The sequence below is a fragment of the Parasteatoda tepidariorum genome, chromosome 10 (assembly GCF_982258835.1).
Source record: "Parasteatoda tepidariorum strain Cologne lab strain chromosome 10, Ptep-v5.0, whole genome shotgun sequence".
NCBI classification, from domain to species: domain Eukaryota; kingdom Metazoa; phylum Arthropoda; class Arachnida; order Araneae; family Theridiidae; genus Parasteatoda; species Parasteatoda tepidariorum.
The window spans coordinates 11743776-11755419 of NC_141764.1; the positions used below are offsets into that span (position 1 = coordinate 11743776).

The following is an 11644-nucleotide window of genomic DNA, read 5'->3' on the forward strand; positions in this document are numbered from 1 at the left end:
ATAATAATTTGAAATAATAAAATGACTTTTACTTCCTTTTTATTTATTTTGAACTACAGAATAAGTCTAATCGTGTTTATATTGGGGGTTGGGGATATATGATTTTCGATTGTATCATCGATCCTCAACTCGATATCGATAAGAATATCTGTCTACTCGAGGAACAATAATACTTTTGTTTCTTTTTGTATTAAATGCAGACGATTGGGAATTGCGTTCCAATAAAAGAGGGAATTCGATGAAGTCGAAAAGAGCCGACGAAGAGGTTTTCTGATGAAGAACACAAAATGTATAAATAGTGTTTCTTCGTTACGTTCTATTGTTGTGATTGCTGAAATATACCGAAAATAGAATACATTATTTACCAAGTGAATTGATTTCTATATAAGGCTCCACGGTATAGTTTATGGACACAATAAAAAAATTATCATAGAAAAACAGTTACATTGAAGATGCAACAAATCGGAAAATACATTTCTGACAGAGAAGAATGAAAAAAAAATAATAAAAAAAGAAACGGATTTATTTGATGTCTTGAAAAATCTCATCGAATTTTAACAAATTCGAGTCCAATGTCCAAATTAAATCCTACCTCTCGCTTTATCTTCATGTATCTATGCTATGACTTTTTTTTATTGAGAAAAGAAGGAAAACAGGCATTAAATACTCGAAATACTGTTAATTTGTAGTTAATGCACTTGCTTTTTGCTTTTAAATTTCATCCTTTAATGCGAGAGAGAGAAAATCGGTTTTAGTATCTCCAATTTATATACCCATTTTTATTGATACACATTAATATTGCACGGTCATAGTTTACAGTACCTGGTCAAATTATTAGACGCACTATAAGATTCTATGTTGATTCTTAATTATCAGGTGATACTATACAGGTTTGTAGTTTTTACGTGACTGAAACCGGTTGGCACTTGTTTATGTTCTTGCTTATGTTATGAATCATTCGGATTAACAGGTGGGCTGAAAAGTTCGTAGGCTAACATAGAAAAAAACAATTTTTGATAAAATTTCATTTTATTATTCAATATAGTTTCCTTCACGGGCGATACAACAATTATAGCGGTCATATAATTTTTCGATACCATTTTTGTACAACGATTTGTCTTTAGCCTCAAAATAGGGCTTAGTTTCGGTGACTACTTCTTCCCCGGCGCTAAATTTCTTTCCAACGAGCATTCTCTTGAGGTCTGGGAACAGGAAAAAGTTGCTGGGGACCAGATATGGAGAATACCGTGGATGCGGAAGCAATTCGAAGACCAATTTATATAATTTTGCCATCGTTTTCATTGACTTGTGACATGGTGCATTGTCTTGATGAAACAGCACTCTCTTCTTCTTCAAATGGGGCCGTTTTTCTGCGATTTCGTAGTTCAAACGCTCCAATAACGCTATATAATAGTCGATGTTGATGGTTGTTCCTTTTTCAAGATAGTCAATGAATATTAAACCATGAGCATTCTAAAATACTGACGCCATAACTTTGCCTGCTGACTTTTGCATCTTTCCAAGCTTTGGAGTTGGTTCATCTCGTGCAGTTCACTCGCTGACGGTCGATTGGACTTCGGTGTGAAATTATGGAGCCATGTTTCACCCATTGTCATATATCGCCACATAAATTCAGATTTATTACGATTAAACAGCTTCAAACACAGCTCAGAATAATCAATTCGTTGTTGTTTTTGGTCAATTGTGAGCTCGTGCGGCACCCACTTTGCTTAGAGCTTTCTCATACCCAAATATTCATTCATGATATGTCTAACACTTTCCTTTGATATCTTTAGAGTCTCAGATATTTTGATCAACTTCACTTTACGGTAATCTAAAATTATTTTGCAGACTTTTTTGATATTTTCGTCGCTAACAGCCTCTTTGGGGCGTCCACGGTGCGCATCTTCGTCAGTGTTCATTTCGATTCGTTTAAGCTTAGCAAACCACTTCTCAATGGTTGATTTTCCTGGTACAGAGTTCGAATAATGTTTCTCAAGCCAAGCCTTGGCTTCAAGAGTATTTTTTTTCGCTAGAAAGCAATGCTTTATAAACACGCGAAATTCCTTTTTATCCATTGTTTTTAATCTAACAAAAGTTGCTTTACTAAAAATACCATATCTCACAAACTGTTAGTCCGACAGCTGTCAAATTTATACACGTGCCTTTTGAAGGTTAGAACTAACTAAAAATCATATGTTTTTAATAATAGTAGCCCCATGTATGTGTCAGCCTACGAACTTTTCAGCCCAACTGTTACATTGTTAAGCAATACATTAAATATAAATACAAATAGGAAGTATATAAAAAGTCTCCCGTATAAAAACCCATTACATGTATGTTTAGGCATAAAAGTATTGCATATAAACTCGTGCAAAACGCGTCATTATTAAAACACTACAGTGCGTCTATCTATTTGGTCTATTTATTATAATATATTAATATAATACCTGATATAAAAAATTTCTTAATTTATGTAATATATCGTGTAATATATCCCATTGTCCAATTTATATTTTAATTCGTCTAATTAAAACAATTAATAGACGACCGTAAACAAGTGCAAACCGGCTTCAGTAGCGTGAAAACAATAATACTGCATAGTAACACCTGATAATTAAGATTTTACAATGTCTGAAATCAATGTAAATGAGTCAAACAATTTTCACGTAATTATAAAACTCGTTTAATTAATGAAAACTTCACGCAAAATAAATAAATACAAACTTTTAATACCTATTTCTTTATTTTAAAATGTATCAAAACAAATCTATCGTGAATGTAGTGGTTTAATAGCTTAAACATTCGTAGATAAGCTATTCTCAAATGAAAAAATCTGGAATTTAAATAAACAATTTTCTGAATAATATTTCTAGGAAACTATTCAATGCATAGCTGTTTGATATTAATAGAATGTATCCTTATTGAAATAAATAATAAATAAAAAAAAATTAACGGTTAAAACTTTTCGAATGGTTTTATGTCTTTTTATACTAGTTTCAAAAGTTTAAGTAGACATTTTTTTACTAATTTTATTCTTTCTGGAGATTTAATGAAAATACTATAATTGAACTGAAGGGTTCAAACTTCTTACTTTTTTTCTCTTAGGGCAGTCACTTTTCCATCCAAATTTTGAGACTCAAAAATCTAACTCCGTTAACAAATAATAATAATAATTCGTTTTTGTTAAAAAAAAAATAGAACGTTTTGGTTTCCGTAGAACCAATAGTTGGCACTAACTAATTAGCGTGTGGGGAAAGTAGTTTTTGACAGTGTCAACCTTCATCTATGAAAAGGTACCCCAATATAGAATCGAGTTAACATGACTTATATACAAGTGAATTGGAATTGTACTTATAGCGGTATAGATACACTACAGTACTCCCCCACCAGAATTATATCTGTGATAGAATTCGATGAATGATTACCACTAGTTGATTCATTGCTATTTTATGAAAGGCCGGGAGAGCTGTATTAAGATCACCGTATTTTCGGCTGTTGATCATGAGAGCTGTATTAAGTTCACGGTCATGGTCGCTCCTGTGTTGCCTTTAGCAGTCGAGTGCATACGATGCGTGTGATCGAGACTGAGAGGCAGCAGCTTGTGGAGGACAGTGTCACAGTCACAAGTAGCAACTCAACTGTTCAATGCGAACCATCCATCGAAGTAGGCGTGTTCAAATCGTAGTAGGCGTTTCTGCCAAGGTAGGCGTGTTCACATCACGTCCGAAGGTCACCAGTGTGGGGAGTGTTGTTACAGACAATTTCAACCTTCATCTATGAAAAGGTACCTCAACTTAGAATCAAGTTAACATGTTTTATATACTAGTGAATTGGAATTGTATATTTGTAGTGGTAGATATAGTACGCGCTCTTTAAGCAATTAAGCATAAGCTGGAGCATAAGAACCGTAACTCCTGACAATACAATAACTAAATACAATAACTAAATAAAAAATAATTTGGGATCACATTTTGAGATAGTGTTCAGCGGATGAATTAAAATATCGGAATTAAATTCGAAATTAAAAATATCGGAACCAAGAGTTGTGAGAGAAGTAAAGCAAACGGTGAATCTATTGTGAAAGCTGTAAAATTTCATGCAGAAATTTTGCAATGTTGCGTAAATTGCCAACAGATGGAGCTGTACGTGGCACGTGAAAACTGATGGCACTGTTCGTGAAAAGAATACAAATGCCGTAGAAAACATAATCAAATTGTGATATTCCAGTAACAGAAACATACGCTGTTCAATAGAATTTAAGATTCATACGTCTTAAATCAATACAAAAGACTTCCTTCACGTTGTAACGCTGGAATTGACAGCTCTGGACATTCATATCTGGCAGCGCCATCTGTTAGCAACCTTTGAAAATAAATTCCGAAATTTTTGTTTAAAAATTTTACTACTTTTACAACAAAAATGCCGATTTTTACATTCCGCTATCACCCTTTATTTCGGAAATTTTTAATTTTAAAATCAGCCATCCATCTACAACCTGTATTCTTGCAACCTGTATTCTAGCCATTCATCTACAAACTGTATTTTTAAAATTATTTTTTTTGGCATGCATAATCTTATGACGCATCTATATTTTGTATATTTTTAAAATTATGCTTGTTTTGAAAGATGTAGATCTTTGTATATTTTTCTCTGATTTCAGCTGATAGGACCCCAGTTTGTGTTTGCAGTGAAGCCGTCGATGAAAGACCACTGGTCAGATGATATTGAAGATGCGTGGATTCAGCTTTTCAAATTTATGGCATACAAAATGAAGAAAGCTATGTTGGAATCGATAAATAATCAAAACGATTCAAATCAAGAAACAAACAAAGAGGCCAACACAAAACAAATTGAAATTTAATTGTTTTTAATTTATGTATCACAAAATCTAACTGATTCATTTTGTATACAAATGTACTTTATTTACACTGACCAAAATGAAGTCAGTAGGTGGACTTTTTTAACGTATTTATTTAAGTTATAAAATAATGAAGATGAGTGTGTGTAAACATAGCGCAATGCAAAAATATATTAATTATGTTTCAGAAACATTTTGATCTCCTTAAAATCAAAACATTTTCAGCTTATGCAAAGACTGTTCCAAAAGTTATTTATTTAAGTTATAAAATAATAAATATGTATGTGAACAAGTATAGCGCAATGCTAAAAATATATCAATTACGTTTCAGAAACATTTTGATCTCCTCAAAACGTTAAAACATTTTCAGCTACTATTCCTAAAGTTGTTTATTTAGGTTATAAAATTATGAATATGTATATGTGCAAATGCAGCGCAATGCAAAAATAGATCAATTATGTTTGAGAAACATTTTGATCTCCCTAAAATCAAAACATTTTCAGCTAATGTGAAGACTGTTCCAAAAGTTATTTATTTCAGTTATGAAACAATGAATATGTATCTGTACAAATGTAGCGCAATGTTAAAAATATATCAATTATGTTTCAGAAACATTTTGATCTCCTCAAAACGTTAAAACATTTTCAGCTACTATTCCTAAAGTTGTTTATTTAGGTTATAAAATTATGAATATGTATATGTGCAAATGCAGCGCAATGCAAAAATAGATCAATTATGTTTGAGAAACATTTTGATCTCCCTAAAATCAAAACATTTTCAGCTAATGTGAAGACTGTTCCAAAAGTTATTTATTTCAGTTATGAAACAATGAATATGTATCTGTACAAATGTAGCGCAATGTTAAAAATATATCAATTATGTTTCAGAAACATTTTGATCTCCTCAAAACGTTAAAACATTTTCAGCTACTATTCCTAAAGTTGTTTATTTATTATAAAATTATGAATATGTATATGTGCAAATGCAGCGCAATGCAAAAATAGATCAATTATGTTTGAGAAACATTTTGATCTCCCTAAAATCAAAACATTTTCAGCTTATGCAAAGACTGTTCCAAAAGTTATTTATTTAAGTTATAAAATAATAAATATGTATGTGAACAAGTATAGCGCAATGCTAAAAATATATCAATTACGTTTCAGAAACATTTTGATCTCCTCAAAACGTTAAAACATTTTCAGCTACTATTCCTAAAGTTGTTTATTTAGGTTATAAAATTATGAATATGTATATGTGCAAATGCAGCGCAATGCAAAAATAGATCAATTATGTTTGAGAAACATTTTGATCTCCTTAAAATCAAAACATTTTCAGCTAATGCGAAGACTGTTCCAAAAGTTATTTATTTCAGTTATGAAACAATGAATATGTATCTGTACAAATGTAGCGCAATGTTAAAAATATATCAATTATGTTTCAGAAACATTTTGATCTCCTCAAAACGTTAAAACATTTTCAGCGACTATTCCTAAAGTTGTTTATTTAGGTTATAAAATAATGAATATGTATATGTGCAAATGCAGCGCAATGCAAAAATAGATCAATTATGTTTGAGAAACATTTTGATCTCCCTAAAATCAAAACATTTTCAGCTAATGTGAAGACTGTTCCAAAAGTTATTTATTTCAGTTATGAAACATTGAATATGTATCTGTACAAATGTAGCGCAATGTTAAAAATATATCAATTATGTTTCAGAAACATTTTGATCTCCTCAAAACATTAACGCATTTTCAGCTATTGCGAAACACTGTTGTTCCAAAAGTTGGTACATGTTTTTTTGTTTTAGTATGCTCTCTATAATCCTATTATTTATGTTTATTTACAACAATATTTCGTTACTGAAAAAAGGACGGCACTTACTTTCGAATTGTCCAATGTTATTTATTGCGAAAATAATTTTGAAATTATTCTCAGCTATTATTAATGTGTCGCATTTAGTAAAGAAAGCAAAGTAACAGAGACTCGAGGGTTTAGATCCCGTTGGGAATCGGGCGAAATTAACTGTCACTATAAGGCGATTAAACCTTAAAAAAGATAGCTAAAATTTTATTTGCGACTGTCAACCCAAACGCCAATTTTTTATTTAAAATGCCCCCATGTGGTTCAAAATACGTGCTTTTAATTTCTCATATTACATCTTAGACGGAAACGCCGTAATGATTCCCAGAACTTTCAGAATATTTCATTTTGATTTAAAGTTTCGTTCGAACAAAATTTAATTTCGAAGCTTTCCTTCGAGAATAAGTTAATTTCTTATAACTTTTTAATATGTTTGCTATTTTATATTGCATAATTAGTTTAATAACTCCTGCCCGAATTTTTATCAGTTAAAAACATTATATCCAATGCTTAAATTTTGCATAAACCTACTTGAAGTAATAAAACTGTTTTCTTCATTTTAAAAACCATAGAATATTTATCATATTTTGCAAAATTCCTGAATAAAAATGCTTAATATCAACAATATTAATACATTTTCTTTATTAGTTTTAGATTTAGATTTCCATTTTTTAGATTCCAATTTTTGAAAAAAGTGGTGCTTTTTAATGAGTTCCTTGAATTATAACTTTTTGCAATGAACTCTAATGTCGGATGGGTCAGCATAGGCAAATGCTAGGCACGATTTAAACTATTTTTTTAAAATTTTTGGAAGCAGACTGATAAAAGAAATTCAATGTACTCAACTGTATCTTTAGTAATATTTATAATAGAATGTCTTCATCCTATTAAAATGGCAGATATATCGATGGTTTTTCTGTCGTGTATTAAACAAATAGCTTTTTTTTTTGAAAAAAGTAATTTAAAATTTTATTTTCTTCTCTTTTTGGATTTTTTGTTAAAGTACATTTGCTTAAAAAGAATTCCGTCGCAACTGGTAAATCAGATTTTGTTATGAAACAAAATTAAAGAAAAAAGCAAAACCAGCAGTCAAATACACATTATTAGATTATCTATCCTTGATAACAAACTTCATAGTTTTGTTGTTTAAATATTTAAGGAGAAAATAAATAAATAAAAATATAAAAAACGAAATCAACAAAAAAATTGTGATAGCCTTAGTACGATCACTGGTTACCCATTGGTCTAATGATTTTTCTTTCTGGATTGACTCCGTTTAACATCTCAAATCATGGGTTGCAAAAACTGTCTCAATTGATGTTTGTCGTCGGATTGATTTTCATATCCTGCCTATGTACGTGTTTCAAGACGTCACAAAATACTTTTCCTTCCTCAGCATTCATATTTACATTGAAATCACCGTTAGGACAGTCATTATACGTTAATAATAAAATTATAAAAATACTTTAAATTATTGTTATGTAAATACATTAAAAATGCCTTCTGGTGAAAAGAAAAAGAAAAACAGCAGCGTACGCCATAGCAACGCATGCGCACTGTTTGCTATTACTCCTGAACACAGTTGAAAAGTGTGTGGACGCCATCAAATCCGAACCAAGACCCTTTTTGCCAATGGGTAATAAATAACTGACATTTTCAAAATTATCAAGTTCGATTTTTTCAGCTGTACAGCATATAAAGCTGTATCTCCCAACTCTTTTTCAAAATTATAGTATCGTACTTTCAAATGATATTCATTCATCAAACGTTTGTTATGTACCAAAGATATATCTAAAACATAAATATTAAATTATAAACCTTCAATCCAAGATGCGCAGAAAATAAATTTTGTAAAATGCCCACTTATGAGTAAATATGATAAGCCAGTACAAAATTTAACATTCATTTTGCTATGAATAAGTACTGGAAACATCAAGTAAAATCCGAAATGGAAAACCCGAGCCCTTTAAAGCTGCTGACGTTATTAGTTAAGCTTAATGTGGTAAGCCTTATAGGCGTAATTCAAAATGACTTCGACCGTTTTTAATTGGCAAACAGCATATATATCAGATATATATGAGGAAGGTATATCAGGCAGAAAATAAGTTTTGAAAAATGCCCACTTATAAGTAAATTATGAGATAAACTGCGCATAAGCCAGTGCAAAATTTAACATTCATTTTGCCATGAATAAGTATTGGAATCATCAAGTAAATTCTGAAGTGGAAAATCCTATGTGGAAAGTCCGAGCCCTTTAAAATTGCTGACGTCATTTGTTAAGCTTAATGCAGTGAGCCTTATAGGGGCGATTCAAAAAGACTTCAGTCGATGGCAAAGAGCTACCTTTTTTAATTGGCAAACGCCATATACGAATATATCCACACTTTCCTTAAATTGGAATAGCTTGTTTTTAAAAATTTTATAATTAAGATATGCCAGTACGATTTTTATGCGTCACTGCATTTGAAACTGTAATGTTTCGAGCCCTGTAATTTTTGCATCACGAAACATAAATATTTACGAGATCGTTGACATGAAAGGTTTACATTTTATTCAATTTGAAAACTTTGTGTATTTGAAATGCTTCAGATAACATCGTCTGGGAGTAAATGAAAGAATCTTTTTATTTGTCTTAATGTATTTTAAATATGATTTATGAAAAACATTTTTAATATTTTTTTCTTTTTTTGGATATTACTTAAAAAGTAGGTTATGAAGATTTATAATTAATATAAACTTTTAAACTTCTCAAAAAAATAAAATGGCCAAATTATTAGACGTACTACATGATTTCATACAAAATCTTAATTATCAGATCATACTATACAGCTTTACTGTTTTTGCGTCACTGAAACCGGTTTCCACTTGTTTACGTTAGTGTATTCAATTGGTTAAATTAGACGATATATAATATGAATTCTACAATTGGATAAATTAGACGATATATTATATAAATATAAGATATCTATTATATCAGGTATTATATTAGTATGTTATAATAACTAGACAAAATTATAAGAGAAACGGTAGTGTTTTAATAATGACATGTTTTGCACGAGTTTATAGGCAATACATTTATATTTAAACATACATGTAATGGATTTTCATTCAGGTGATTTTTTACATACTCCCTGTTTGTATTTATTTTTAACGTATTTCATTAAAATGTTAACCCATTGATACACGAGCGTACACAAGTACAAACCGGTTTCAGTCGCATAAAAACAATAAAGCTGTATAGTATCAACTGATAATTACGATTTTACTATTTGATAATTGGAATCTTATATTGCGTCGAATAATTTGGCCAGAGACTGTATGAATTTCAAGAATTGAAATTTCAATGGGGCAAAAAGTTGAAACTATATGCAACTTATGATTGATTATCAATGACAACTCATAGTTGAACATCATATTAACTTTTCAGCTAGTTTAATCAAAAGGGAAAATTTTCATATTTTAGGAAAACTATACCAGTTCATTCAAATTGAGCTTGTGTCTGAATTTGCTATTTAAAAAACATAAATATGTTAAATAATCTCCGACAGCTGACACTAGGTTCCCGAAAAATGTTATAATCAAAAATGCAAATGTCAAAAAAAAAAAATCGGAAAAACTCTACATGAGAACACAACAAGACTATGTTTTATTAAAATTTCACCAAGTTTAAAAGGAGATTAAAAAAAAACTGTGCTATGTAAGTTTTGTAATATCATGTGTTTTTGGATTGCATAAATTGTCTTTCAAATCGAAGCATTCAATATTTAATAACATTATCATGTTTTAAGTAATAAAGAAATGGTGTACAATGCTTGTCTTTTTAATTATTTAAATTTCGAATACATTTTACTGATTTTCATCCCTATTAGCGCTTTTAAAGCGTGCACAAATTAATTTTTGAAAAACAAAATCTCAATTAATAAGTTATATTTCATGATGCAATTTCTTAACAATAATTTGTACTATATATTTTTGTTTTCTACCGAATTCTGTATCGAAGTTTTTAAGGAAGAACTTTGACCACTTACGGTATTTCAAAATTAAAAACATATTTCAATGCAGATGCCATAGATGCTGGTTGAAGGCTAACTTTTTTTTCCGCCATCTATGTGTAAGAGTAATTCATATTTTGATGAAACACAGGCCAATTTTTAACAGTTAGTAATTTATTCCAAAACAATTATGGCTTTGTTCCATTTTGCAATCTACCTATGTATCTTTACGGAATAATGGGTGTGTTACTATACAGTCCTGGGCAAATTATTAGATGCACTGTAAGAGTCTATGCGAAATCTTAGTTATCAGTTGATACTATACAGCTTTATTGTTTTTACGTGACTAAAACCGGTTTGCACTTTTTCACGTTCGTGTATCAATTGGTTAAATTAGACGATATATAATATAAATTCCACGATATATTGTATAAATATAGAATATTTATTATGTCAGGTATTATATTAGTAGGGGAGAATGGGGTCAATTGTAACAGGGTACGATTGTAACAGAGCAAAAATTTCGAGTGTCGGGTTCTAGATTTGGTTCCTAGGTGGCGCACAAGGTGTATTTAATAAATCTACATGTACACCCCTGATGGCAACCATTTTTATGTACTTTTGAAAGAGTTACATCACGAAAGATATTTTCACGCTACGTAAGTACTTTTTTTGGTATTAGAATATTATATTGCATCAAAGTAATTTTGTTTAAACAAATGAAAATTATTAACTGAATATGTAAGTGGACACCTTAATTAACATTTCAAAAAAAAAAAGATTAGTTTTGTTAATTAACTAGCATTGTTTTTAACAAATGAGGCTGAAATGGCGTCTTGGGGACGATTGTAACAATAAGTAAAGGGACGATTGTAACAGCTGAAAATAAATAATCTTATGTTTACAAACTATTACTTAACTCTTTAAG

General features: G+C 30.3%; 1 protein-coding gene across 2 annotated transcripts in view; it reads left to right on the forward strand.

Moving 5' to 3' along the window:
• LOC122270882 (globin C, coelomic-like) overlaps positions 1 to 10533 on the forward strand; it is a 59379-nt gene extending 48846 nt beyond the window's left edge. Inside the window, exon 3 of one of the 2 annotated variants that reach the window (XM_043050061.3) lies at positions 4664 to 10533. In XM_043050061.3, the coding sequence (XP_042905995.1) occupies positions 4664 to 4864 (201 nt within the window). In that variant the 3' untranslated portion in view covers positions 4865 to 10533. The remainder of the gene's footprint in view (positions 1 to 4663) is intronic. The other variant, XM_071184428.2, reaches the window with a different exon arrangement.
• Positions 10534 to 11644: the final 1111 nt, after the last annotated feature.